Here is a 23,981-nt window from a genome sequence, read left to right on the forward strand (position 1 = left end):
AAGTGTCTGATTTTTTTTTTTTTTTTTTTTTTTTTGCACTGAAATTAAGTATCTGAAGCTTTTTTGCACTGAAATTAAGTATGTGAATTGTTTGTCTCGGAATTAAATTATTTTCATAAATTTAGAACTAAAAAGATCCAGATGCATTTACATACAGATACTTAATTTCAGTGCGAAAACAAATATTAGTGCTAGAAATTCAATGTCTTTTACAATCCAAAATCTGATGACATAGGTTTGCTTCCACATGGGTCTGAGTCTTTTTTCACTGAAATTAGGTATCTGAACGTTTTTTTTTTTTTGCACTGAAATTAAGTATCTGATTTTTTTTTTTTTTTTTTTTTTTTGCACTGAAATTTACTATCTGAAGTTTTTGTTTGTTTGTTTGTTTGTTTTTTTGCAGTGAAATTAAGTATTTGATTTTTTTTTTTTTCACTGAAATTGACTATCTGAGGTTTTTTTTTTTTTTGCACTGAAATGAAGTATCTGAAGTTTTGTTTGTTTTTTTGTTTTTTTTTGCAGTGAAATTAAGTATCTGATTTTTCTCCTTGAAATTAAGTATCTGATTTTTTTTTTTTATTTTTTTTGCACTGAAATTAAGTATCTGGATTTATTTATTTATTTATTTATTTTTTTTGTACTGAAATTAAGTATCTGGATTTTGTTTGTTTGGTTGGTTTTTTGCATTGAAATTAAGTATCTGGATTTTTTTTTTCTTTGCACTGAAATTAAGTATCTGGATTTTTTTTTTTCTTTGCACTGAAATTAAGTATCTGGATTTTTTTTTTTTTTTTTTTTTTTTTCACTAAAATTAAGTATCTGATTTTTTTTTTCTTTGCACTGAAATTAACTATCTGAATTTTTTTTTTTTATTGCACTGAAATGAAGTAACTGATTTTTTTGCACTGAAATTAAGTATCTGATTTGTTTTTGTTTTTTTTCTCACTGAAATTAACTATCTGAAGTTTTTTTTTTTTTTGCACTGAAATGAAGTATCTGATTTTTTTTTTTTTTTTTTTGCACTGAATTTAAGTATCTGGGATTTTTTTTTTTGCACTGAAATTAAATATCTGAATTTTTTTTTTTTTTTTTTTTTTTGCACTGAAATGAAGAATCTGATTTTTATTTTTATTTTTGCACTGAAAAAAAGTATCTGATTTTTTTTTTTTTTTTTTTTTTTCATTAAAATGAAGTATCTAAAATAAGTATTTACTTCCCCATAGGTCTGAGTCTGGGGGGTGGGTGGTGGGTGTGCTCTCCCCTGGTGCTGCTCTGTGTCTTGAAGTGCGCATGCTCAGAGGGCGTGTTCAGCTCCACTCCACAGACAGGACGCATTTGTTGGACTTGTTTGGCTGTAGATCGGCTGCGCAGCTTCAGAGGATGTGCTTCTAGTGGACTGTCCCTTGAACCTGAACCCCCCCCCCCACAGCTGCTTGTGTGTCCAGGGCTGGTTTGAGGCGGTGGGCGCAGACTGGACCCTCCTGCATCCCTTTGCTTTGATGAACGCAGCCTCCTGTTCAACCTGCTGGGGGCCTACAGTGGAACACAGCCCGGCTTTTATGAATGGGATGCTCGGTAAGTGCCCCCCCACCCCCTCCACCCCATGTGCTTTTGTTTCAACTTCATCTGAAATGTTCTTTTTATGTTGAAACTGCTTCAGATCAAATGAACGGATTTCTGTTGCGCTCTGAGCGGAGCGCACGGTGCGTAAAGGCAGCGGCCGCTTTTGTGGTTCAGCCACTTATTGTTCTCCTGCTACTGACCCACCCAGACTCACACCGATTTTGTTAGGTTCAGTCTGTGCACGGACACGAACATACAAGTGGATTTAGGCAGAAAATTAAAAATTATAGGCATAGAATTGTTATTTTAGAGCTATTTTTGAGTCATTTTGACGCGTAAATCGAGCACATTTTGGTGCCAGTGTTTATTATTACGCAGCTTTGTGTTATTTCTGTGGCTTAAAGAAATGAAATGTGCATTTTTTTTTTTTTTTTTTTTTTTTTGCATCATCACTGCAGGGAATGTTCTCTCAGGGTTATTGGAAGAAAAACTTGAAATGGAGCCAAAATGAAACCTAAGCATGAGTCATTGTCCTGTTTCAGATGCTTTAGAAACACTGGAAAAGTCAGTAAAGGTGTGTTTTGAAGTGTCCGAGGAGTTTCATGCGATAGATTTAACTTTAACATGATTAAAAGAGTTAAAAAATGAGTAAATTTCACACTTTTAGACTTGGATTTAAACAAACTTTATTGAAATTACTTGGTCACAATAGCTCATTTGCATATATATCTTGAAAAAAGCACTAAAAAAGCAACAAGAGAAGTGTAAAGAGATAAAAAGCAATAAATATTATAAATAAAATGGACTAATAAAGCAGAAAAAACTTGAAATTTATCCAAAATGAAACATAAGCATGAGTCATTGTCCTGCTTCAGATGCTTTAGAAACACTGTAAAAGTCAGTAAAGGTGTGTTTTTAAGTGTCCGAGGAGTTTTATGTGACAGATTTAACTTTGAAATGATCTGAGGAGTTAAAAATGAGTAAATTTCACACTTTAGGACTTAGATTTCACACTGTTACACTTAGATTTAGATAAACTTTATTGAAATTACTTGGTCACAATAGCTCATTTGCATATATATCTTGAAAAAAGCACTAAAAAAGCAACAAAAGAAGTGTAAAGAGATAAAAAGCAATAAATATTATAAGTAAAACAGACTAATAAAGCAGAAAATTTGACATTGAGCCAAAATGAAACCTAAGCATGAGTCATTGTCCTGCTTCAGATGCTTTAGAAACACTGTAAAAGTCAGTAAAGGTGTGTTTTTAAGTGTCCGAGGAGTTTTATGCGATAGATTTAACTGTAACATGATCAAAAGAGTTAAAAAATGAGTAAATATCACACTTTTAGACTTGGATTTAGACAAACTTTATTGAAATTGCTTGGTCACAATAGGTCAGTCGCATACATATTTTGAAAAAAACACAAAAAAGCAACAAAATAAAAGGAAAGTAGATGTGAAGAGATGTAAAACAGACTAATAAAGCAGAAAAACTTGAAATGGAGCCAAAATGAAACCTAAACATGAGTCATAGTTCTGCTTCAGATGCTTTAGAAACACTGTAAAAGTCAGTAAAGGTGTGTTTTTAAGTGTCAGAGGAGTTTTATGTGACAGATTTAACTTTAACATGATCAAAAAGGTTTAAAATTAGTAAATCACAGACTTTAGGACTTAGATTTAGACAAACTTTATTAATCCACAAGGGAAATTACTCAGTTTCATGCATATCTTGAAAAAAAAAAAAAAACACTAAAAAAGCAACAAAATAAGGAAAGTAAGTGTGAAGAAATAAGAGCCAAAAAAATATGTAAGTAAAATAGACTAATAAAGCAGAAAAAACATGGAATTTATCCAAAATGAAACCTAAACATGAGTCATTGTCCTGTTTAAGATGCTTTAGAAACACTGGAAAAGTCAGTAAAGGTGTGTTTTTAAGTGTCAGAGGAGTTTTATGTGACAGATTTAACTTTAACATGATTAAAAGAGTTAAAAAATGAGTAAATTTCACACTTTTAGACTTGGATTTAAACAAACTTTATTGAAATTACTTGGTCACAATAGCTCATTTGCATATATATCTTGAAAAAAGCACTAAAAAAGCAACAAAAGAAGTGTAAAGAGATAAAAAGCAATAAATATTATAAGTAAAATGGACTAATAAAGCAGAAAAAACTTGAAATGGAGCCAAAATGAAACATAAGCATGAGTCATTGTCCTGTTTCAGATGCTTTAGAAACACTGGAAAAGTCAGTAAAGGTGTGTTTTGAAGTGTCCGAGGAGTTTTATGTGACAGATTTAACTTTGAAATGATCTGAGGAGTTAAAAATGAGTAAATTTCACACTTTAGGACTTAGATTTCACACTGTTAAACTTAGATTTAGATAAACTTTATTGAAATTACTTGGTCACAATAGCTCATTTGCATATATATCTTGAAAAAAGCACTAAAAAAGCAACAAAAGAAGTGTAAAGAGATAAAAAGCAATAAATAATATAAGTAAAACAGACTAATAAAGCAGAAAATTTGACATTGAGCCAAAATGAAACATAAGCATGAGTCATTGTCCTGTTTCAGATGCTTTAGAAACACTGGAAAAGTCAGTAAAGGTGTGTTTTTAAGTGTCCGAGGAGTTTTATGTGACAGATTTAACTTTAACATGATCTGAGGAGTTAAAAATGAGTAAATTTCACACTTTAGGACTTAGATTTCACACTGTTACACTTAGATTTAGATAAACTTTATTGAAATTACTTGGTCACAATAGCTCATTTGCATATATATCTTGAAAAAAGCACTAAAAAAAAGCAACGAAAGTATGAAGAGATGTAAAAATAAACTAAAATAGACCAATAAAGCAGGAAAATTTGAAATGGAGCCAAAATGAAACCTAAGCATGAGTCATTGTCCAGCTTAAAATGAGTTTAAAAAAAAACAAACAAACAAACAAAAAATTATAAAAAAGCGCAAATCACACACTTTTAGACTTAAATGTATACAAACTTTAATGAAATAACTTGGTCAGAATAGCCCAGTTGCATACATATCTTGGAAAAAACAGTAAAAATGCAACAAAAGGAAAGGAAAGGAAGTGTGAAGAGATAAAAAGCAATGAATATTATAAGTAAAATAGACTAATAAAGCAGAAAAAAGTTGAAATTGAGCTAAAATGAAACCTAAACATGAGTCATTGTCCTGTTTCAGATGCTTTAGAAACACTGTAAAAGTCAGTAAAGGTGTGTTTTTAAGTGTCCGAGGAGTTTTATGTGACAGCTTTAACTCTGACATGATCAAAAGAGTTAAAAAATGAGTAAATCACACATTTTAAACTTTGATTTCACACTGTTACACTTAGATTTAGATAAACTTTATTGAAATTACTTGGTCACAATAGCTCATTTGCATATATATCTTGAAAAAAAAACACTAAAAAAGCAATAAAAGAAATGTAAAGAGATAAAAAGCAATAAATAATATCAGTAAAATGGACTAATAAGGCAGGAAAAACATGAAATTTATCCAAAATGAAACCTAAACATGAGTCATTGTCCTGTTTAAGATGCTGTAGAAACACTGTAAAAGTCAGTAAAGGTGTTCTTTGAAGTGTCAGAGGAGTTTTATGTGACAGATTTAACTTTAACATGATTAAAAGAGTTAAAAAATGAGTAAATTTCACACTTTTAGACTTGGATTTAAACAAACTTTATTGAAATTACTTGGTCACAATAGCTCATTTGCATATATATCTTGAAAAAAGCACTAAAAAAGCAACAAAAGAAGTGTAAAGAGATAAAAAGCAATAAATATTATAAATAAAATGGACTAATAAAGCAGAAAAAACTTGAAATGGAGCCAAAATGAAACATAAGCATGAGTCATTGTCCTGTTTCAGATGCTTTAGAAACACTGGAAAAGTCAGTAAAGGTGTGTTTTGAAGTGTCCGAGGAGTTTTATGTGACAGATTTAACTTTGAAATGATCTGAGGAGTTAAAAAATGAGTAAATTTCACACTTTAGGACTTAGATTTCACACTGTTACACTTAGATTTAGATAAACTTTATTGAAATTACTTGGTCACAATAGCTCATTTGCATATATATCTTGAAAAAAGCACTAAAAAAAAGCAACGAAAGTATGAAGAGATGTAAAAATAAACTAAAATAGACCAATAAAGCAGAAAATTTGAAATGGAGCCAAAATGAAACCTAAGCATGAGTCATTGTCCAGCTTAAAATGAGTTTAAAAAAAAACAAACAAACAAAAAAAAATTATAAAAAAGCGCAAATCACACACTTTTAGACTTAAATGTATACAAACTTTAATGAAATAACTTGGTCAGAATAGCCCAGTTGCATACATATCTTGGAAAAAACAGTAAAAATGCAACAAAAGTAAAGGAAAGGAAGTGTGAAGAGATAAAAAGCAATGAATATTATAAGTAAAATAGACTAATAAAGCAGAAAAAAGTTGAAATTGAGCTAAAATGAAACCTAAACATGAGTTATTGTCCTGTTTCAGATGCTTTAGAAACACTGTAAAAGTCAGTAAAGGTGTGTTTTTAAGTGTCCGAGGAGTTTTATGTGACAGCTTTAACTCTGACATGATCAAAAGAGTTAAAAAATGAGTAAATCACACATTTTAAACTTTGATTTCACACTGTTACACTTAGATTTAGATAAACTTTATTGAAATTACTTGGTCACAATAGCTCATTTGCATATATATCTTGAAAAAAAAACACTAAAAAAGCAACAAAAGAAGTGTAAAGAGATATAAAGCAATAAATAATATCAGTAAAATGGACTAATAAGGCAGGAAAAACATGAAATTTATCCAAAATGAAACCTAAACATGAGTCATTGTCCTGTTTCAGATGCTGTAGAAACACTGTAAAAGTCAGTAAAGGTGTGTTTTTAAGTGTCAGAGGAGTTTTATGTGACAGATTTAACTTTAACATGATTAAAAGAGTTAAAAAATGAGTAAATTTCACACTTTTAGACTTGGATTTAAACAAACTTTATTGAAATTACTTGGTCACAATAGCTCATTTGCATATATATCTTGAAAAAAGCACTAAAAAAGCAACAAAAGAAGTGTAAAGAGATAAAAAGCAATAAATATTATAAGTAAAACAGACTAATAAAGCAGAAAATTTGACATTGAGCCAAAATGAAACCTAAGCATGAGTCATTGTCCTGTTTCAGATGCTTTAGAAACACTGGAAAAGTCAGTAAAGGTGTGTTTTTAAGTGTCCGAGGAGTTTTATGTGACAGATTTAACTTTGAAATGATCTGAGGAGTTAAAAATGAGTAAATTTCACACTTTAGGACTTAGATTTCACACTGTTACACTTAGATTTAGATAAACTTTATTGAAATTACTTGGTCACAATAGCTCATTTGCATATATATCTTGAAAAAAGCACTAAAAAAAAGCAACGAAAGTATGAAGAGATGTAAAAATAAACTAAAATAGACCAATAAAGCAGAAAATTTGAAATGGAGCCAAAATGAAACCTAAGCATGAGTCATTGTCCAGCTTAAAATGAGTTTAAAAAAAAACAAACAAAAAAAAAAAAAATTATAAAAAAGCGCAAATCACACACTTTTAGACTTAAATGTATACAAACTTTAATGAAATAACTTGGTCAGAATAGCCCAGTTGCATACATATCTTGGAAAAAACAGTAAAAATGCAACAAAAGTAAAGGAAAGGAAGTGTGAAGAGATAAAAAGCAATGAATATTATAAGTAAAATAGACTAATAAAGCAGAAAAAAGTTGAAATGGAGCCAAAATGAAACCTAAACATGAGTTATTGTCCTGTTTCAGATGCTTTAGAAACACTGTAAAAGTCAGTAAAGGTGTGTTTTTAAGTGTCCGAGGAGTTTTATGTGACAGCTTTAACTCTGACATGATCAAAAGAGTTAAAAAATGAGTAAATCACACATTTTAAACTTTGATTTCACACTGTTACACTTAGATTTAGATAAACTTTATTGAAATTACTTGGTCACAATAGCTCATTTGCATATATATCTTGAAAAAAAGCACTAAAAAAGCAACAAAAGAAGTGTAAAGAGATAAAAAGCAATAAATAATATCAGTAAAATGGACTAATAAGGCAGGAAAAACATGAAATTTATCCAAAATGAAACCTAAACATGAGTCATTGTCCTGTTTAAGATGCTTTAAACATTATAAAAGTCAGTAAAGGTGTGTTTTGAAGTGTCTGAGGAACTTCATGTGACAGATTTAACTGTAACATGATCAAAAGAGTTAAAAAATGAGTAAATATCACACTTTTAGACTTGGATTTAGACAAACTTTATTGAAATTGCTTGGTCACAATAGGTCAGTCGCATACATATTTTGAAAAAAACACAAAAAAGCAACAAAATAAAAGGAAAGTAGATGTGAAGAGATGTAAAACAGACTAATAAAGCAGAAAAACTTGAAATGGAGCCAAAATGAAACCTAAACATGAGTCATAGTTCTGCTTCAGATGCTTTAGAAACACTGTAAAAGTCAGTAAAGGTGTGTTTTGAAGTGTCCGAGGAGTTTTATGTGACAGATTTAACTTTAACATGATCAAAAAGGTTTAAAATTAGTAAATCACAGACTTTAGGACTTAGATTTCACACTGTTACACTTAGATTTAGATAAACTTTATTGAAATTACTTGGTCACAATAGCTCATTTGCATATATATCTTGAAAAAAGCACTAAAAAAAAGCAACGAAAGTATGAAGAGATGTAAAAATAAACTAAAATAGACCAATAAAGCAGAAAATTTGAAATGGAGCCAAAATGAAACCTAAGCATGAGTCATTGTCCAGCTTAAAATGAGTTTAAAAAAAAACAAACAAACAAAAAAAAAATTATAAAAAAGCGCAAATCACACACTTTTAGACTTAAATGTATACAAACTTTAATGAAATAACTTGGTCAGAATAGCCCAGTTGCATACATATCTTGGAAAAAACAGTAAAAATGCAACAAAAGTAAAGGAAAGGAAGTGTGAAGAGATAAAAAGCAATGAATATTATAAGTAAAATAGACTAATAAAGCAGAAAAAAGTTGAAATTGAGCTAAAATGAAACCTAAACATGAGTTATTGTCCTGTTTCAGATGCTTTAGAAACACTGTAAAAGTCAGTAAAGGTGTTCTTTGAAGTGTCCGAGGAGTTTTATGCGATAGATTTAACTGTAACATGATCAAAAGAGTTAAAAAATGAGTAAATATCACACTTTTAGACTTGGATTTAGACAAACTTTATTGAAATTGCTTGGTCACAATAGGTCAGTCACATACATATTTTGAAAAAAAACACAAAAAAGCAACAAAATAAAAGGAAAGTAGATGTGAAGAGATGTAAAACAGACTAATAAAGCAGAAAAACTTGAAATGGAGCCAAAATGAAACCTAAACATGAGTCATAGTTCTGCTTCAGATGCTTTAGAAAGACTGTAAAAGTCAGTAAAGGTGTGTTTTGAAGTGTCAGAGGAGTTTTATGTGACAGATTTAACTTTAACATGATTAAAAGAGTTAAAAAATGAGTAAATTTCACACTTTTAGACTTGGATTTAAACAAACTTTATTGAAATTACTTGGTCATAATAGCTCATTTGCATATATATCTTGAAAAAAGCACTAAAAAAGCAACAAGAGAAGTGTAAAGAGATAAAAAGCAATAAATATTATAAATAAAATGGACTAATAAAGCAGAAAAAACTTGAAATGGAGCCAAAATGAAACATAAGCATGAGTCATTGTCCTGTTTCAGATGCTTTAGAAACACTGTAAAAGTCAGTAAAGGTGTGTTTTGAAGTGTCCGAGGAGTTTTATGTGACAGATTTAACTTTGAAATGATCTGAGGAGTTAAAAATGAGTAAATTTCACACTTTAGGACTTAGATTTCACACTGTTACACTTAGATTTAGATAAACTTTATTGAAATTACTTGGTCACAATAGCTCATTTGCATATATATCTTGAAAAAAGCACTAAAAAAAAGCAACGAAAGTATGAAGAGATGTAAAAATAAACTAAAATAGACCAATAAAGCAGAAAATTTGAAATGGAGCCAAAATGAAACCTAAGCATGAGTCATTGTCCAGCTTAAAATGAGTTTAAAAAAAAACAAACAAACAAAAAAAAAATTATAAAAAAGCGCAAATCACACACTTTTAGACTTAAATGTATACAAACTTTAATGAAATAACTTGGTCAGAATAGCCCAGTTGCATACATATCTTGGAAAAAAACAGTAAAAATGCAACAAAAGTAAAGGAAAGGAAGTGTGAAGAGATAAAAAGCAATGAATATTATAAGTAAAATAGACTAATAAAGCAGAAAAAAGTTGAAATTGAGCTAAAATGAAACCTAAACATGAGTTATTGTCCTGTTTCAGATGCTTTAGAAACACTGTAAAAGTCAGTAAAGGTGTTCTTTGAAGTGTCCGAGGAGTTTTATGCGATAGATTTAACTGTAACATGATCAAAAGAGTTAAAAAATGAGTAAATATCACACTTTTAGACTTGGATTTAGACAAACTTTATTGAAATTGCTTGGTCACAATAGGTCAGTCACATACATATTTTGAAAAAAACACAAAAAAGCAACAAAATAAAAGGAAAGTAGATGTGAAGAGATGTAAAACAGACTAATAAAGCAGAAAAACTTGAAATGGAGCCAAAATGAAACCTAAACATGAGTCATAGTTCTGCTTCAGATGCTTTAGAAAGACTGTAAAAGTCAGTAAAGGTGTGTTTTGAAGTGTCAGAGGAGTTTTATGTGACAGATTTAACTTTAACATGATTAAAAGAGTTAAAAAATGAGTAAATTTCACACTTTTAGACTTGGATTTAAACAAACTTTATTGAAATTACTTGGTCATAATAGCTCATTTGCATATATATCTTGAAAAAAGCACTAAAAAAGCAACAAGAGAAGTGTAAAGAGATAAAAAGCAATAAATATTATAAATAAAATGGACTAATAAAGCAGAAAAAACTTGAAATGGAGCCAAAATGAAACATAAGCATGAGTCATTGTCCTGTTTCAGATGCTTTAGAAACACTGTAAAAGTCAGTAAAGGTGTGTTTTGAAGTGTCCGAGGAGTTTTATGTGACAGATTTAACTTTGAAATGATCTGAGGAGTTAAAAATGAGTAAATTTCACACTTTAGGACTTAGATTTCACACTGTTACACTTAGATTTAGATAAACTTTATTGAAATTACTTGGTCACAATAGCTCATTTGCATATATATCTTGAAAAAAGCACTAAAAAAAAGCAACGAAAGTATGAAGAGATGTAAAAATAAACTAAAATAGACCAATAAAGCAGAAAATTTGAAATGGAGCCAAAATGAAACCTAAGCATGAGTCATTGTCCAGCTTAAAATGAGTTTAAAAAAAAACAAACAAACAAAAAAAAAATTATAAAAAAGCGCAAATCACACACTTTTAGACTTAAATGTATACAAACTTTAATGAAATAACTTGGTCAGAATAGCCCAGTTGCATACATATCTTGGAAAAAACAGTAAAAATGCAACAAAAGTAAAGGAAAGGAAGTGTGAAGAGATAAAAAGCAATGAATATTATAAGTAAAATAGACTAATAAAGCAGAAAAAAGTTGAAATTGAGCTAAAATGAAACCTAAACATGAGTTATTGTCCTGTTTCAGATGCTTTAGAAACACTGTAAAAGTCAGTAAAGGTGTGTTTTTAAGTGTCCGAGGAGTTTTATGTGACAGCTTTAACTCTGACATGATCAAAAGAGTTAAAAAATGAGTAAATCACACATTTTAAACTTTGATTTCACACTGTTACACTTAGATTTAGATAAACTTTATTGAAATTACTTGGTCACAATAGCTCATTTGCATATATATCTTGAAAAAAAAACACTAAAAAAGCAATAAAAGAAGTGTAAAGAGATAAAAAGCAATAAATAATATCAGTAAAATGGACTAATAAGGCAGGAAAAACATGAAATTTATCCAAAATGAAACCTAAACATGAGTCATTGTCCTGTTTAAGATGCTGTAGAAACACTGTAAAAGTCAGTAAAGGTGTTCTTTGAAGTGTCAGAGGAGTTTTATGTGACAGATTTAACTTTAACATGATTAAAAGAGTTAAAAAATGAGTAAATTTCACACTTTTAGACTTGGATTTAAACAAACTTTATTGAAATTACTTGGTCACAATAGCTCATTTGCATATATATCTTGAAAAAAGCACTAAAAAAGCAACAAAAGAAGTGTAAAGAGATAAAAAGCAATAAATATTATAAATAAAATGGACTAATAAAGCAGAAAAAACTTGAAATGGAGCCAAAATGAAACATAAGCATGAGTCATTGTCCTGTTTCAGATGCTTTAGAAACACTGGAAAAGTCAGTAAAGGTGTGTTTTGAAGTGTCCGAGGAGTTTTATGTGACAGATTTAACTTTGAAATGATCTGAGGAGTTAAAAAATGAGTAAATTTCACACTTTAGGACTTAGATTTCACACTGTTACACTTAGATTTAGATAAACTTTATTGAAATTATTGGTCACAATAGCTCATTTGCATATATATCTTGAAAAAAGCACTAAAAAAGCAACAAAAGAAGTGTAAAGAGATAAAAAGCAATAAATATTATAAGTAAAACAGACTAATAAAGCAGAAAATTTGACATTGAGCCAAAATGAAACCTAAGCATGAGTCATAGTTCTGTTTCAGATGCTTTAGAAACACTGTAAAAGTCAGTAAAGGTGTGTTTTTAAGTGTCCGAGGAGTTTTATGCGATAGATTTAACTGTAACATGATCAAAAGAGTTAAAAAATGAGTAAATATCACACTTTTAGACTTGGATTTAGACAAACTTTATTGAAATTGCTTGGTCACAATAGGTCAGTCGCATACATATTTTGAAAAAAAACACAAAAAAGCAACAAAATAAAAGGAAAGTAGATGTGAAGAGATGTAAAACAGACTAATAAAGCAGAAAAACTTGAAATGGAGCCAAAATGAAACCTAAACATGAGTCATAGTTCTGCTTCAGATGCTTTAGAAACACTGTAAAAGTCAGTAAAGGTGTGTTTTGAAGTGTCAGAGGAGTTTTATGTGACAGATTTAACTTTAACATGATCAAAAAGGTTTAAAATTAGTAAATCACAGACTTTAGGACTTAGATTTAGACAAACTTTATTAATCCACAAGGGAAATTACTCAGTTTCATGCATATCTTGAAAAAAAAAAAACACTAAAAAAGCAACAAAATAAGGAAAGTAAGTGTGAAGAGATAAGAGCCAAAAAAATATGTAAGTAAAATAGACTAATAAAGCAGAAAAAACATGGAATTTATCCAAAATGAAACCTAAACATGAGTCATTGTCCTGTTTAAGATGCTGTAGAAACACTGTAAAAGTCAGTAAAGGTGTGTTTTTAAGTGTCAGAGGAGTTTTATGTGACAGATTTAACTTTAACATGATTAAAAGAGTTAAAAAATGAGTAAATTTCACACTTTTAGACTTGGATTTAAACAAACTTTATTGAAATTACTTGGTCACAATAGCTCATTTGCATATATATCTTGAAAAAAGCACTAAAAAAGCAACAAGAGAAGTGTAAAGAGATAAAAAGCAATAAATATTATAAATAAAATGGACTAATAAAGCAGAAAAAACTTGAAATGGAGCCAAAATGAAACATAAGCATGAGTCATTGTCCTGTTTCAGATGCTTTAGAAACACTGTAAAAGTCAGTAAAGGTGTGTTTTTAAGTGTCCGAGGAGTTTAATGCGATAGATTTAACTGTAACATGATCAAAAGAGTTAAAAAATGAGTAAATATCACACTTTTAGACTTGGATTTAGACAAACTTTATTGAAATTGCTTGGTCACAATAGGTCAGTCGCATACATATTTTGAAAAAAACACAAAAAAGCAACAAAATAAAAGGAAAGTAGATGTGAAGAGATGTAAAACAGACTAATAAAGCAGAAAAACTTGAAATGGAGCCAAAATGAAACCTAAACATGAGTCATAGTTCTGCTTCAGATGCTTTAGAAACACTGTAAAAGTCAGTAAAGGTGTGTTTTTAAGTGTCAGAGGAGTTTTATGTGACAGATTTAACTTTAACATGATCAAAAAGGTTTAAAATTAGTAAATCACAGACTTTAGGACTTAGATTTAGACAAACTTTATTAATCCACAAGGGAAATTACTCAGTTTCATGCATATCTTGAAAAAAAAAAAAAACACTAAAAAAGCAACAAAATAAGGAAAGTAAGTGTGAAGAGATAAGAGCCAAAAAAATATGTAAGTAAAATAGACTAATAAAGCAGAAAAAACATGGAATTTATCCAAAATGAAACCTAAACATGAGTAATTTTCCTGTTTCAGATGCTGTAGAAACACTGTAAAAGTCAGTAAAGGTGTGTTTTTAAGTGTCAGAGGAGTTTTATGTGACAGATTTAACTTTAACATGATTAAAAGAGTTAAAAAATGAGTAAATTTCACACTTTTAGACTTGGATTTAAACAAACTTTATTGAAATTACTTGGTCACAATAGCTCATTTGCATATATATCTTGAAAAAAGCACTAAAAAAGCAACAAAAGAAGTGTAAAGAGATAAAAAGCAATAAATATTATAAGTAAAATGGACTAATAAAGCAGAAAAAACTTGAAATGGAGCCAAAATGAAACATAAGCATGAGTCATTGTCCTGCTTCAGATGCTTTAGAAACACTGTAAAAGTCAGTAAAGGTGTGTTTTGAAGTGTCCGAGGAGTTTTATGTGACAGATTTAACTTTGAAATGATCTGAGGAGTTAAAAATGAGTAAATTTCACACTTTAGGACTTAGATTTCACACTGTTACACTTAGATTTAGATAAACTTTATTGAAATTACTTGGTCACAATAGCTCATTTGCATATATATCTTGAAAAAAGCACTAAAAAAGCAACAAAAGAAGTGTAAAGAGATAAAAAGCAATAAATATTATAAGTAAAACAGACTAATAAAGCAGAAAATTTGACATTGAGCCAAAATGAAACCTAAGCATGAGTCATTGTCCTGTTTCAGATGCTTTAGAAACACTGGAAAAGTCAGTAAAGGTGTGTTTTTAAGTGTCCGAGGAGTTTTATGTGACAGATTTAACTTTGAAATGATCTGAGGAGTTAAAAATGAGTAAATTTCACACTTTAGGACTTAGATTTCACACTGTTACACTTAGATTTAGATAAACTTTATTGAAATTACTTGGTCACAATAGCTCATTTGCATATATATCTTGAAAAAAGCACTAAAAAAAAGCAACGAAAGTATGAAGAGATGTAAAAATAAACTAAAATAGACCAATAAAGCAGGAAAATTTGAAATGGAGCCAAAATGAAACCTAAGCATGAGTCATTGTCCAGCTTAAAATGAGTTTAAAAAAAAACAAACAAACAAACAAAAAATTATAAAAAAGCGCAAATCACACACTTTTAGACTTAAATGTATACAAACTTTAATGAAATAACTTGGTCAGAATAGCCCAGTTGCATACATATCTTGGAAAAAACAGTAAAAATGCAACAAAAGTAAAGGAAAGGAAGTGTGAAGAGATAAAAAGCAATGAATATTATAAGTAAAATAGACTAATAAAGCAGAAAAAAGTTGAAATTGAGCTAAAATGAAACCTAAACATGAGTTATTGTCCTGTTTCAGATGCTTTAGAAACACTGTAAAAGTCAGTAAAGGTGTGTTTTTAAGTGTCCGAGGAGTTTTATGTGACAGCTTTAACTCTGACATGATCAAAAGAGTTAAAAAATGAGTAAATCACACATTTTAAACTTTGATTTCACACTGTTACACTTAGATTTAGATAAACTTTATTGAAATTACTTGGTCACAATAGCTCATTTGCATATATATCTTGAAAAAAAAACACTAAAAAAGCAACAAAAGAAGTGTAAAGAGATAAAAAGCAATAAATAATATCAGTAAAATGGACTAATAAGGCAGGAAAAACATGAAATTTATCCAAAATGAAACCTAAACATGAGTCATTGTCCTGTTTAAGATGCTTTAAACATTATAAAAGTCAGTAAAGGTGTGTTTTGAAGTGTCTGAGGAACTTCATGTGACAGATTTAACTGTAACATGATCAAAAGAGTTAAAAAATGAGTAAATATCACACTTTTAGACTTGGATTTAAACAAACTTTATTGAAATTGCTTGGTCACAATAGGTCAGTCGCATACATATTTTGAAAAAAACACAAAAAAGCAACAAAATAAAAGGAAAGTAGATGTGAAGAGATGTAAAACAGACTAATAAAGCAGAAAAACTTGAAATGGAGCCAAAATGAAACCTAAACATGAGTCATAGTTCTGCTTCAGATGCTTTAGAAACACTGTAAAAGTCAGTAAAGGTGTGTTTTGAAGTGTCAGAGGAGTTTTATGTGACAGATTTAACTTTAACATGATCAAAAAGGTTTAAAATTAGTAAATCACAGACTTTAGGACTTAGATTTAGACAAACTTTATTAATCCACAAGGGAAATTACTCAGTTTCATGCATATCTTGAAAGAAAAACCCACTAAAAAAGCAACAAAATAAGGAAAGTAAGTGTGAAGAGATAAGAGCCAAAAAAATATGTAAGTAAAATAGACTAATAAAGCAGAAAAAACATGGAATTTATCCAAAATGAAACCTAAACATGAGTCATTGTCCTGTTTAAGATGCTGTAGAAACACTGTAAAAGTCAGTAAAGGTGTTTTTTGAAGTGTCAGAGGAGTTTTATGTGACAGATTTAACTGTGACATGATCAGAGGAGCTAAAAAAAATGAGTATTTAGACAAACTTTATTGAAATTACTTGGTCACAATAGCTCAGTTTCATATACATCTTGAAAAAAACACTAAAAAAGCAACAAAAATAAAAGGAAAGTAGATGTGAAGAGATGTAAATCTAAAATAAAACAGACTAATAAAGCAGAAAAAATTTGAAATGGAGCCAAAATGAAACATAAACATGAGTCACTGTCCTGTTTAAAAGTCAGTAAAGGTGTGTTTTTAAGTGTCTGAGGAACTTCATGTGACAGATGTAACTGTGACATGATCAAAAGAGTTAAATCACACACTTTTACACTTAGATTTAGACAAACTTTGTTGATCCACAATGGAAATTACTCAGTTTCATGCATATCTTGCAAAACACGCTAGTAAAAAAGCAACAAAATAAGGAAAGTAAGTGTGAAGAGATGAAAAGTAATAAAAAAAAAATAAGTAAAATGGACTAATAAAGCAAAAAAAAAATTGAAACTGAGCCAAATCACACACTTAGACTCAGATTTAGACAAACTTTACTGAAATTACTTGGTCACAATTGCTCATTTGCATACATATCTTGAAAAAAACACTAACAAAGCAACAAAAGAAGTGTAAAGAGATAAAAAGCAATAGATATTATAAATAAAACAGACTAATAAAGCAGAAGAAACTCCCAGATGAGCGCATGTCCAGATCTGCAGCAGTGTTGGGTGGTGTCATGCCGTGCACGTTGCCTGTCCTGTTGGTCCGGTCCATGACCCACATTGCCCAGGTCTGTTCTTATCCCAGGTCTGTTTCTATCCCAGGTCTGTTCTTATCCCAGGTCTGTTCTTATCCCAGGTCTGTTTCTATCCCAGGTCTGTTCTTATCCCAGGTCTGTTTCTATCCCAGGTCTGTTCTTATCCCAGGTCTGTTCTTATCCCAGGTCTGTTCTTATCCCAGGTCTGTTCGTATCCCAGGTCTGTTCTTATCCCAGGTCTGTTCCTATCCCAGGTCTGTTCGTATCCCAGGTCTGTTCGTATCCCAGGTCTGTTCTTATCCCAGGTCTGTTCTTATCCCAGGTCTGTTCTTATCCCAGGTCTGTTTCTATCCCAGGTCTGTTTCTATCCCAGGTCTGTTTCTATCCCAGGTCTGTTTCTATCCCAGGTCTGTTTCTATCCCAGGTCTGTTCTTATCCCAGGTCTGTTCTTATCCCAGGTCTGTTCTTATCCCAGGTCTGTTCTTATCCCAGGTCTGTTCTTATCCCAGGTCTGTTTCTATCCCAGGTCTGTTTCTATCCCAGGTCTGTTCTTATCCCAGGTCTGTTTCTATCCCAGGTCTGTTCGTATCCCAGGTCTCTTCGTATCCCAGGTCTGTTCTTATCCCAGGTCTGTTCGTATCCCAGGTCTGTTTCTATCCCAGGTCTGTTCGTATCCCAGGTCTGTTCTTATCCCAGGTCTGTTGGTATCCCAGGTCTGTTCATATCCCAGGTCTGTTCTTATCCCAGGTCTGTTCATATCCCAGGTCTGTTCATATCCCAGGTCTGTCGGTATCCCAGGTCTGTCGGTATCCCAGGTCTGTCGGTATCCCAGGTCTGTCGGTATCCCAGGTCTGTCGGTATCCCAGGTCTGTCCCTATCCTAGGTCTGTTTCTATCCCAGGTCTGTTTCTATCCCAGGTCTGTTTCTATCCCAGGTCTGTTTCTATCCCAAATCTGTTCATATCCTAGGTCTGTCAGTTTCCCAGGTCTGTCGGTATCCCAGGTCTATTCATATCCCAGGTCTATTCATATCCCAGGTCTATTCATATCCCAGGTCTGTTCTTATCCCAGGTCTGTTCCTATCCCAGGTCTGTTCGTATCCCAGGTCTGTTCGTATCCCAGGTCTGTTCTTATCCCAGGTCTGTTCTTATCCCAGGTCTGTTCCTATCCCAGGTCTGTTTCTATCCCAGGTCTGTTTCTATCCCAGGTCTGTTCTTATCCCAGGTCTGTTTCTATCCCAGGTCTGTTCGTATCCCAGGTCTGTTTCTATCCCAGGTCTGTTTCTATCCCAGGTCTGTTCTTATCCCAGGTCTGTTCTTATCCCAGGTCTGTTCTTATCCCAGGTCTGTTCGTATCCCAGGTCTGTTCTTATCCCAGGTCTGTTCCTATCCCAGGTCTGTTGGTATCCCAGGTCTGTTCCTATCCCAGGTCTGTTTCTATCCCAGGTCTGTTTCTATCCCAGGTCTGTTCTTATCCCAGGTCTGTTCGTATCCCAGGTCTGTTCTTATCCCAGGTCTGTTCCTATCCCAGGTCTGTTCCTATCCCAGGTCTGTTCCTATCCCAGGTCTGTTCCTATCCCAGGTCTGTTCCTATCCCAGGTCTGTTTACTTGGCAGTCCTGCTCCGTTTGGTGGGCAGGGCCTGTCGTGGTTCTGTGTGATGGGTTCATTGACTGGGATAATGAGGCCGTGTCCTCAGGTCTGCAGGCCGGCCTTCACTCCATCAATGCCACGCAGATAACAACTCCTCAGCGATTGTTTGAGGAGCTGATAACGTTATCGGTCGTCTCCGTGGGAGGACAGTTGTGCGGCTTTTGGCAGTTTTAAGTTGAAATGTGACTTTTGACCCCGTTGTGCACAAAAACAGGCAGAGGGTTTTGTTGAATGTCACACTGTTCTGTTTGGGTTTGGATGTGATGGATTTAGCCGACCGAAACAGCCAGCAAGAAAACCACACCACCCAGATTTATGTCCATGGATTATCCTGTTTACTTTAACCCAAAGTACCTTTAATGCTTTTTAGAAGAGCCAACACATTTCCAACTAGTCTGCACAAGTTCAGTTCTAGGTTTTTTAACCCATAAAGACCCAGTGTTACTTTTACGGCAGTAAAAAAAAAAGATTTTTTTGTGTTTATTTAGGCTTTCTAAAGCGATTTATCACCATTTATTATGATATTATCCTCTGCATTTTGTGTTTCTGAAGTGAAAATCTGGTATTTTCCTATATTTAATTGACTGATCATGTACGTGTTAAAGCTCAGAGTAAAGCTGAGGGTTATTATATCAGAAACAGAGAAAACTGAAAAAGAAAATGAAAAAAAGTAAATTTACATGATAAAATTTTTACGTCTACAAACTATCCTTTAAAAGATGTGAATAACATGAACAAACTGAAAAGATAAGTGTAATTTGAACAATATTCTGCCTCAGTTTATCATTTACACGTGTACATTAGAACTTAAAAATACACAAAACATTTAGTAACAGGCAGAATCTTGTTAAAATTGTACTTATTTCTCTTAAGACATTTCAGGTTGTTCATATTTGTTCAGGTTATTCACATTTTTTGCAAAATTCTACTTTGTTTTAGTGGAAATACATGAAAATATTTACATTTACAAAGAGAAAAATTTGGAGTTGTCATTATTTATATGTTATTATGATAGTATTTTACTGGTCTGACCCACTTGAGGTTGAATCGGTCTGAATGTGGAACCTGAACTAAAAGGATTGTTTATATCTTAGTGTAATTTTTGCATTTCACAAATTCATTCCAAAGGGCTGGACTGGACCCTTTGGCGGGCCGGATTTGGCCCCCGGGCCGTATGTTTGACACCTGTGTTGTAGAAGGTGACGGTGTTTCCATGGTAACTACAGAGTCTCTGAATGTCCAAATGGGTCATATCTGATGAGTATGAAAAGACGAAAAACTGCATTTTACACCAATTACACTGGTCAACAACAAATTTATTGTTTAAGTTTTTTGAGCTGATTTAGGATAATTTTGGTGTGCTGAATCCAGAAATCACATTAATTTTGCTCAATCAGGTCAACTTTCTGAACTATGCTACATATTGGCTTTTAAACATTTTTGCTTACATTTATGGGCATTTGATCATATGATATATCATATGACGTCATATGATACAAAATTCCTTCATATTTCTTGCAATAAACGAGTTCTGAAGATTTTACTTTTGCCAATTTATGATTAATGTTTTTTTTAATATTAATTCAATTCAATTCAACTTTATTTGTATAGCCCAATATCACAACAAGGTTATCTCAAAGGGCTTTACAGAGTCAGTTGGAGTAAACAACAGTCAAATAAACAGCAAGAAAATGAGTAGTGTCCAGGGCATCCCCCGTCCTTAGACCCTCCTTCTCGGCAAGGAAAAACTCAAAACCCAGTGGGAAAAGGGAGAAACCTCGGGGAGAACCACAGTGAAGGAGAGATCCACTCCCATGGACGGACAGGCTATAGATGCACCAGGACTGATGGACGTCCATTTGCAGATGTAGTTCTAGTCTGCAAGGATGCAGTAGGGTGGACACATGGGGGGTCCATCCCGCTGGATGAGACAGGCAGGAGCGAGGAGGCCCATCCACAGTGGTGAGGCCGAGGACGTCCATCCAGACAGGTGGGGGAGGGGGTCAGGACACAGGACAGGGCAGGACACAGATGGGTCAGTGCAGATCCTGTCATCATTGGCTCCCAAGCGGTTACAACTGAAAAAGTAGCCACTCCCCCGGAGGGGAGTGGGGAAAGGGGACACCAGGTGAATAGTACTGCACAAACTAAGTTGGCTAAATATTGAAAATATAAGTGCAGACCAGAATGGTACGTAGAACCAGAAACAGGAGATAGGACTCAGTGCCTGTACTTCCCCCAGCATTCTTGCTCCTAGGGCAGCTTAGACTGAACTGTGGGTTCAGTCTGGTTTGAACTAGCCTGACCATAAGCTTTTTCATATAGGAACGTTTTTAGCCTGACCTTAAATATTACAGGTGAATGAAATGGCTTCGACTAGAAGATCTTGCAAAAATAAGCCTGATGTATTCTGCTACATCTGCGGTGAATACACCATTGTACCTAACAGGAATCCTGTTAGAAAATGATTTTTTTTCTCTTAAAACCTATTTTGGGTGAGAACTATATAAAAAATCAACTGATAAAGTCACAAAAATATCATCAATTTTGTGAGAAGATCAAATTTTTCAAAATCAAATTAGCAAAAAAACCTGACCTGATTGAGAAAAACAGATGTCATTTTTGGATTTAGCGGTGCAAAAGGGTCCTAATTCAGTTGAAAAAACCCAGACAACTTGCAAAAAAAATTTTTTTGTAACCCGGTGTTATTTACATGTATCGATAGGATTAGTGGATCAACAGGTATTAAACAGTTTAGATCAGTAGATGGTTTCGGTTGCTGGTGGATGTTTGGGTCTTTGAGGCAAAGTTTTCAGGTTTAGTTTTAAAGTTGGCTTTCTCACCTCACTTAACAAAGCTAGAGCCCAATAAAATGTTGAAAAAGTGGATCAGTTGTTAAACATTTTAATCAGTAGATGGTTTTGTTCACCAGTGACAGTTTGGGTTTTTATGGGTTAAATTACAAAGCATCTAATTTCCTGCAGCAGACATGTGTTTGGAGCCTGAAGGTGAAAGTTACCCGTCCACTGCGGTGTTGAAAACTCTGCCAAGCACTCTGTTATTGGGCAAAGCACAGTGTGGACAAGCATTTTACTGGCACCCAGCCCGGGAAACACAACCTGCTTCGAATCCGTTTGACAAAAATGAACAAGTTGTCGCCTTTTTACTTTCATTTGGAGAGATAATCAGCGTCTCCAAATCCCTTAAGTGCAGCTTAGTGTGTTATTTGTGGTCAGTGAGTGTATAGTCCTGCATCCATGTTTGAACATGTTTGTGCTCATTTGAGGCGATGTGTGTGTCCCGTCCAGCCCCTTCACATTCCAGGAAATACCAATATAAACTGTTATTTTTTTTCAGGAATGTCTCAGAGTATGGTGATAGCGAACTGCGAGATTATTACAGAGAACGTGACACTTCTTTTTGAGGGATGTGGTGTTTTTAAGTGATATGTTGTGTTGTTGTCGTCACTCTTAGTTACTACCATAGGTCTGCAAATGATATACTCGAACCCCGGCTCACAAGGAAATATGTATTTCCCCGAGTAGAACATTTATAGAGATATTTCCTTAGTTTCCCTTTCCCTGCCCCTGGAAGTTTTCTAACCTTATTGTCCCAACATCGCATTCTAAGACAGTGGTTCCCAACCTTTTTTTTGGCTCGTGACCCCATTAGTCCAGGATAGCCTACCATGTACCCCCACACACAACAAAATGTCACCTGATTTTTTTTTTTTTTTTTTTTAACCTTTGTGATGTCCTAAATGAGAAATTGAGTGGTAACACTAAAGCAACTCAGTCCCGGTGTACTTTTTGACGTCATGTTTTCGGGTACTCCGAAGTGTGAGAAAAAGAAAAAGGAACGAAAGACGTTGATGCGGAACTTTAAATCCGCGCAAGTTTCACACGGACATATTGAAGGACGCACACATTGACCCGAAATACGAAATAACAGCTGATGTAAGGTTTAAAAAACCAACAAATATGATGTGAACCTGGAAGGAAGAGACTGAAGACCCTCCACCATCAGTACAGTCCAGTTTGGATCAGTTCAGGTCCCCGTGAAAGACAACAACGAGGAAAGAGACACTGATAAGACAGATGTTGTTTGGCCCCGAGGAACTACGGTAGTTCTAAAACACTTACACTAGCTCTGTCTGTCTCTCTCACGCACGCTGTATAACAGAGGAATAGAACTCGGAGTTGGCCATTGAAAGTACAGGGTGGGGAAGCAAAATGTACAATGAACATTTAGTTGTTTTTTCTCAGCAGACACTACGTCAATTGTTTTGAAACCAAACATATATTGATGTCATAATCATACCTAACACTATTATCCATATCTTTTCAGAAACTTTTGCCCATATGAGTAATCAGGAAAGCAAACGTCAAAGAGTGTGTGATTTGCTGAATGCACTCGTCACACCAAAGGAGATTTCAAAAATAGTTGGAGTGTCCATAAAGACTGTTTATAATGGAAAGAAGAGAATGACTATGAGCAAAACTATTACCAGAAAGTCTGGAAGTGGAGGAAGCAACAAAAAACGTACCAAAGCTTTTATTAAAGCTCTCAAATCCAAAATCCTAAAGGATCCAACCAAATCCATGAGAAAAATGGCAATTGAACTTGAGGTAGACAACAAGACCGTTAGAAATGCAGTAAAATATGATTTGAAGATTTAAATTCTCATGACTTTCAATAAACTAATTGGTCATACACTGTCTTTCAATCCCTGCTTCAAAATATTGTAAATTTTGCTTCCCCACCCTGTGTGTATATATATATATATATATATATATATATATATATATATATATATATATATATATATATATTCGAGGGCTGTTCAATAAGTTCATGGCCTCACCCAGAAATACTGGTTGTTATAATACAAGATGTTACATTCTTTCATGATGGGATAGTGATGCTTGAACATCGATGGACCAAGTGCATTGCTGTAAATGGAGATTATGTTGAAAAATAAAATATAAATTATGAGTCTGTGTTGTTCTGTTCTGGGTGAGGCCATGAACTTATTGAACGGCCCTCATATATATATATATATATATATATATATATATATATATATATATATATATATATATATATATATGATTTTCAATGAGACTAAGTTGTACAATCCAGTATTTGGACAGTTTATCAGTGCTTATTCATGTTATACGTTCACAAAAATACATTTATTCAACATGTTTGTTGTGAA

The 23,981-nt window shown here is 32.9% G+C and overlaps 2 protein-coding genes across 2 annotated transcripts in view; both read left to right on the forward strand.

Annotated features, from left to right (window-relative positions):
- The first annotated feature begins 1,336 nt into the window (after positions 1–1,336).
- Positions 1,337–23,981, forward strand: part of cdc42ep4a (CDC42 effector protein (Rho GTPase binding) 4a) — a 65,138-nt gene continuing 42,493 nt past the window's right edge. Inside the window, exon 1 of the mRNA XM_030141984.1 lies at positions 1,337–1,575. The gene's annotated coding sequence lies outside the window, so the exon portion shown is untranslated. The remainder of the gene's footprint in view (positions 1,576–23,981) is intronic.
- LOC115424203 (uncharacterized) lies at positions 17,060–19,268 on the forward strand. Its single transcript, XM_030141319.1, has 5 exons — positions 17,060–17,146; positions 17,640–17,690; positions 17,759–17,809; positions 17,997–18,047; positions 18,167–19,268. The coding sequence occupies exons 1-5, from the start codon at positions 17,060–17,062 to the stop codon at positions 18,935–18,937; spliced, it is 1,011 nt and encodes a 336-aa protein (XP_029997179.1). The 3' UTR covers positions 18,938–19,268.

This window comes from Sphaeramia orbicularis, chromosome 8, assembly GCF_902148855.1.
Source record: "Sphaeramia orbicularis chromosome 8, fSphaOr1.1, whole genome shotgun sequence".
Taxonomy (NCBI): Eukaryota; Metazoa; Chordata; class Actinopteri; order Kurtiformes; family Apogonidae; genus Sphaeramia; species Sphaeramia orbicularis.